Genomic DNA, 6,000 nt, shown 5'->3' with positions numbered 1-6,000 from the left:
TTCAAACGTACTTAAGGGTATAATAAGTATGAAACACAATAGGTATATTTATCTATTGCCTTATGACAGATGGAAGTTTACATTCAACTAATGATTATTTTAGTTTACTCTCATTATTCAACAACTGGTTCATAAAACCACATAGATTTAATCTCTTGCACTTGATGGCACGGTTTTCAACCCGAGAGACCAATGGAACCAAAGTACAAAACTACAATAGTGAATCTGGCAACACGCACTAATTCTCCTTCTCGTCACTCAATGGACCGAGCTGAGGACGAGTGCGTATGAATACAACATTAACGTGATAAATATAGTTCAGCATATCATTTTATTTATGATTTCAATAAATTCGTCCCCAGTGACATATTCATAGATTTATCGAATTTAAAAATTACGGAATTATGAAATAAAAGATATCTTTGATCAATTGGAGCTACTATTTCTATTCTGTTGTTTCGATACTGCACTTCTTCCTTTTACACCACCGGCGGCAGCCATCTTCGACGGAACAGTACCAATTAGACTCAAGAAAACAACAAAGTTGACAAGGGTGACAGGATTAGTTGTATTTATTTCGATTGGCGTATATTTATTGTTTGTTTGGCTTTAAGCCATGTCGTCCATACTTCCAATTCGTTTCCAGGAGCATGTACAGGTAAGGATTTGCATTAATATTGTTGTCAGAATAGCATCTCTCGGTCTCGATTGAAACAAAAACACGCCCCTCATTCAACAAATGCAACTTCGTTGTGTTTCTCTCTTGACAAGTGTTGGCATATTTATTGTATCAAGAAAATATTCCGGTTTCTGAATTCTTCGAAAATGGTTATTAGATAAGATCCACTCATGTGGAGACTAATTTTGACATGAGTAAACAAATGACTCACGAATGATGACATGGCACCAAAATCGCCATGTTTCACCCTGACACTGACACCGGAAGACTTCGTCTCTTGTATCTACTTCTGAATATAATTTGACCATTCTTCTAGCATTAAACGATGGACATTAGATTTGTCTTCACACGAAAGAAAGACTTGAAATCAAATTGTCGAGTTGGACTACTGTATCGATAATTGTTGAATAGCTGCAGTTACATTACATGACCTTCCATCTCCAGAAAAGGGGGTGTGTCAGGCACCATGACTATGACAGTACAACAGGGATATTTCCCAGGCGTGTATTTGAATCACAAATCGTTTTGATTTTTGAAACGTTTAAATGTCAGAGATTGTTAATAATAAATTGTCCTCGGTGCGCCATGCAGTTTGACTACTGGTCAATTGTCAGGGTGCTCTCGTCAACGGACCAGTTGATCGGCATTGGTTGAGGTCCCTGCCGCCATCATGCTATGTTTACACTTACACTACAGAGTAGAGACAATGATTAGATGGTCTAAAGTGTTCCAAGACTAAAGATACTTTTATGCAACCAAGAAAAACCGCTACTACCCGTATTCCAGATGGAGAATATATTGTCAACAACAAAAAACACGAAAAAGACCCCAAAAATGTATATATATGAGAGAGAGAGAGAGAGAGAGAGAGAGAGAGAGAGAGAGAGAGAGAGAGTTTTGATTTATTGTCTTTCAGTTATTTAATAAATACGATCTTTCTCTCCCTCTCTCCCCCCCCCCCCCCCTCTCTCTCTCTCTCTCTCTCTCTCTCTCTCTCTCTCTCTCTCTCTCTCTCTCTCTCTCTCACATCCCTTCCCCTCATTTTGCCAAGGTGGTTCTATTACTATGATTTATCAAGAACAGCCAAGTCTCAGTCTGTCTCAGTGTAAATAAAGCAACACGGTGGCAGAGACCGTACCTTGCTCCTTAACCAATGCCAGTTTATCAATTAGCTTCTTGTCCACCTCCTCAGACTCGGGTCTCAAATCACTGATAATTTGAAACAAGAGTGCCCTCATTCCAAATGTCTCATTGTGACACCTCTCTATCTTTAGGTATTTTTGTTTGTTATAATAGTATACATATGTGGGAATTTTTCTGTATTTAGATTGAGTAAATTGATTAATTTCTTTCATATACTTTGACATATTCTACATTCCAGCTCACAAGTGTTGGCATCAATGCTGCCAACATTGGATTCAGCACCCTGACCATGGAGTCAGACAAATTCATCTGTGTCAGGGAGAAGGTTGGGGAGACTGCCCAAGTTGTCATTATCGATATGAATGACCCAAACACCCCCATTCGTCGACAGATCTCTGCTGATTCTGCCATAATGAATCCAACTAGTAAAGTCATTGCTCTGAAAGGTAATTAGAATTACAATTATTGAGTCGATCTAAGAGATGAGTCCCCCTGAGGGTTCAATACTGATGTGAATTTAATATCTCTGCATAAATTTGTCCCATGAGTGTGGTAATTTTTGTTGAAAGGCACTATTTTGGGATTGTTTTTCTTTTTTTTACAAGCCTTATCAAAATATCAATTAGTTAACCTTTTTTCCCCCCTGGTCTTCTGGTAAAGACCACAATATTTATTTTACTTTCATTGATCTTTGAATTTCCTTTTATTCTTTGCAAATTTTAGCTGGTAAAACACTGCAGATTTTCAACATCGAAATGAAGAGCAAGATGAAGGCCCACACAATGACCGATGATGTGATTTTTTGGAAGTGGATTTCTGTCAACATGATTGGTCTGGTTACAGAGACTGCTGTGTATCACTGGGCAATGGAAGGTGGGCTACACCTCAATAAATCTTATCTCCCTTCAACCATTTATTTTAATATTTTACTGAATACTGAAAATTTTACTGTTGGTGGGTAAGGTGTAATATTTGTCTTTGAGGACTAATCCTCAGCTCTATTGTTAATTTGTGAGTAGAGAGTGGGATCTTTTTAAATTGAGTTAGGCACCTGATTATTTATCTTTAAAAAAATGTCACGTTTATCTTTCTAAAAATTTTAGGTGACTCCCAGCCTCAAAGAGTTTTTGAACGCCATACAAATCTGAATGGTTGTCAGATAATCAACTACAGGACGGATGCAGCTCAACAATGGCTCTTACTTGTTGGAATTTCAGCACAGGTAAGGAAGTTTTTTTTCAGTTTCCTATCTTTATACTTTTTGTTTTCAAATTGTCTGCTGGGGTCAGAATTCTTTTTTTATCATCCAGAATGATCTATGTAGCAATATTCTTATAGCAGAGCCTTAACATTAAGGTGATCATCTTTCCATTCACGTCGTGATAGATCAGACTTTCAACACTGCAAACCAGTGACTTAAAAATGAAAACAGAAAATTGTAAAACATATTTAAATGCTGATGACCTTCAATTAGACGTTTGAAGTTGTGGGAAAAGATCATTCATTGTGAGGGCAAATGTATTCCAAATTCAGCTACATTACCTCTTTATTGCAGGTGTTCTTTGATTATTGGTTATTTCCAGCTTCATTTTTGGTCAAGAAGATGTTTAGCAGATACCCCTGAAGGGCTATCTCTCTTTCAATTGGAGAGCACCACTTGAAGGGCTACTTCTCCCTCAATTGAAGCAAAACTTTGTCTTTTCTACAACCTAAAATGTTTTCCTCTTTTATGTGACTTTCTTTCCTTATCCTGGAATGGGACCGTTCATGGGGAGTCCTGATTTATAATTGTTGTAAATTTATTTTTTCATTTATCCCTCTGCATTGTTTAGTGTTTGTCAAATCGTATGCAGCTTGGAGGTGAAACCTTGGGAGTAGTCTCGACACAAGAGTGGATCATTGCTGAGTTTTTCTTTAGGACTTCTTGGAACAAGTTCTCTCTTCTTTAATTTTTCTTTGTGATTCAAGAGTTTGTATCTAAATAGTCCAATGTTTGTACAATTGCTTTCATACGTACAAATTGAACCTAAAATGTGTTAAGTGCCTGTTAAGTGCCCTTAGACTCTTGAATAAAATGAAATAACAGGATCTTCTACATAATTGCATTTGGGAGACAACTCTTTTAATCACATTTATGGTCTTTTGTTAGCATCTTCAATAATTGATCAAAAAGATAAAAGAAGAATAGGATTTTGTACCATTGAATTATTTATTTTTCTGTTTTTTTCTTCAGCAAAATCGTGTTGTTGGAGCCATGCAGTTGTATTCTGTGGAAAGGAAAGTGAGTCAGCCAATTGAAGGGCATGCAGCATCCTTTGCCAGTTTTAAAGTGGATGGCAACCCCAATCCATCAACCTTGTTTATTTTCGCTGTCCGTGGAGCTCAAGGAGGAAAAGTTAGTGCTTTGTAAATCATCTATTGGTAAAAAATATTGTTTTAAATGTATGGTGGACACTTTTTTTTCAAAGTTCTCCATCGGTTTTTTGTATGGCATCATTCCATACACTCTATGCCAGTTCAGTATCTCCAGCAATTAAAGAATGAAAGCTATTCAAACACTGAGTAAAACAACAGAAAAAAGCTCTGATTGGATATGGACTAGGAAGAACGAACTACATGATAGGGAATCGGTGATGTCATCATCACCAATTATGATTAGGAGGTCATAGGTTTCAGCCCCTTGTGTCAGCACTTAAAAAGAAAAAAAAGCAGAAAGGCACCATAGAAGTTAAAATGTTGATTGTATCTAATCTAGATAAAATGTGGCCATTATTTTTGTAATGCCTCAGCCATATATGACCTATTTGAAGAGAAATAATTGAAAATCATTTGAAGAATATTTTTGTTCCTGAAGACTTGAAGGTTTTCGTATCTACCATCATTTTTATTTCCTGAAGAGCACTAAAATTTTACATATGGATTGGGAGACCGACAAGCTGTTAGTTGAAAAGTATGTTATATGTTTGTGAAGCCGAAGCAACAAATTTGATTTGTTTGTCATATGTTCCGAGGTCTTGGCAAGAAATTCAATTTGGGTTCTATGACTTCTGCAGGTGAGATAATCTGTAGTTTAATGATTGAAATGACATTGCTTTATATAATTCAGCGGGGAAAACTTCTATGTGACATGCTAAAATTATAAACATTTTTAGTTTTTAATTAGATATTTAAAATTGTTTGGTTGTTATTGTATATAGTTCTTCTCAAATTTTTCAGTTACACCTCATCGAGGTAGGATCTCCACCACAAGGAAATCAAGCTTTCACCAAGAAGGCTGTGGATGTTTTCTTCCCTGTTGAGGCCCAGAATGACTTCCCAGTTGCAATGCAGGTTTGGAATTCAACATTGTCTTTCTGTTTTACAGAAATATGCCCATGTCCCTATAAATCTAGTCTACATTATTACAGCTTCATCATAATGACCATATCTACCACTACATCATCATCACTAGCATAGCATCATTACTCTTATCTATGAAAGTGACCGGTGAAAGATAAAGATATAGAAAAATGTTTATGAAACAGTGCCAGACAAAGCAAGAAAGAAAAATACAAGGAAAAACCAGGTTTGATAGTCAAGGAACACCAATTTTTGGGATGTTTTTTTTTCTTGTATCTTTCTTTCTAGCTTTGCTTGGCAGTTTCATACACTTTTTCATATCTTTATCTTATCTATTACTGCCACAACATAACCAATACTGATGTCCAGCACCATCCTCTACCATCATTACCACCACCACCATGTCTTTATTACTATTACTACCACTAATGGGGTGGTAATATTGATAATATGGTTGTGATTGTTGTAGTATTGGTGATGATGTTGTTTGAGAAAGAAGTGATGATAATTTGGTGGATGTGATGGAAATCATAATGATACGTGATAGTAAAATTGCCAATTCTCCATATATTTATGGAATTCAGTATGTTATAAACCCTCAGCCATTATTTAAATTTTTGTTATTATGGGGTTTATTTTATTTTTGTCGGACTCAATTTTTGTTTGAAATATTTACAAAAAGGTCTCTTTTACTTTCTTTTTGAATATATCAAATTAAGAAACTGGCACCTTTCATACACACTTGTTCAGATTTTTATTTTACTTTCTTTGCTTTGGCAAAAAATATATTAATCCTGAGAAATTGTAATTTTGGTAGTTTAATCCTGTTTTTATGGTAT

General features: G+C 35.8%; 1 protein-coding gene across 1 annotated transcript in view; it reads left to right on the top strand.

The window, feature by feature from the left end:
* Window positions 1-205: 205 nt before the first annotated feature.
* LOC144967294 (clathrin heavy chain 1-like) overlaps window positions 206-6,000 on the top strand; it is a 28,185-nt gene continuing 22,390 nt past the window's right edge. Inside the window, exons 1-6 of the mRNA XM_078904354.1 lie at window positions 206-658; window positions 2,061-2,268; window positions 2,546-2,695; window positions 2,926-3,044; window positions 4,056-4,217; window positions 5,039-5,152. Of these exons, the coding sequence (XP_078760480.1) occupies window positions 617-658; window positions 2,061-2,268; window positions 2,546-2,695; window positions 2,926-3,044; window positions 4,056-4,217; window positions 5,039-5,152 (795 nt within the window). The 5' untranslated portion in view covers window positions 206-616. The remainder of the gene's footprint in view (window positions 659-2,060; window positions 2,269-2,545; window positions 2,696-2,925; window positions 3,045-4,055; window positions 4,218-5,038; window positions 5,153-6,000) is intronic.

This window comes from Berghia stephanieae, chromosome 3, assembly GCF_034508935.2.
Source record: "Berghia stephanieae isolate SIO BIC M18660-M18661 chromosome 3, UCSD_Bste_1.3, whole genome shotgun sequence".
Lineage (NCBI taxonomy): Eukaryota > Metazoa > Mollusca > Gastropoda > Nudibranchia > Aeolidiidae > Berghia > Berghia stephanieae.
This window is presented reverse-complemented; position numbering and strand designations above follow the sequence as displayed.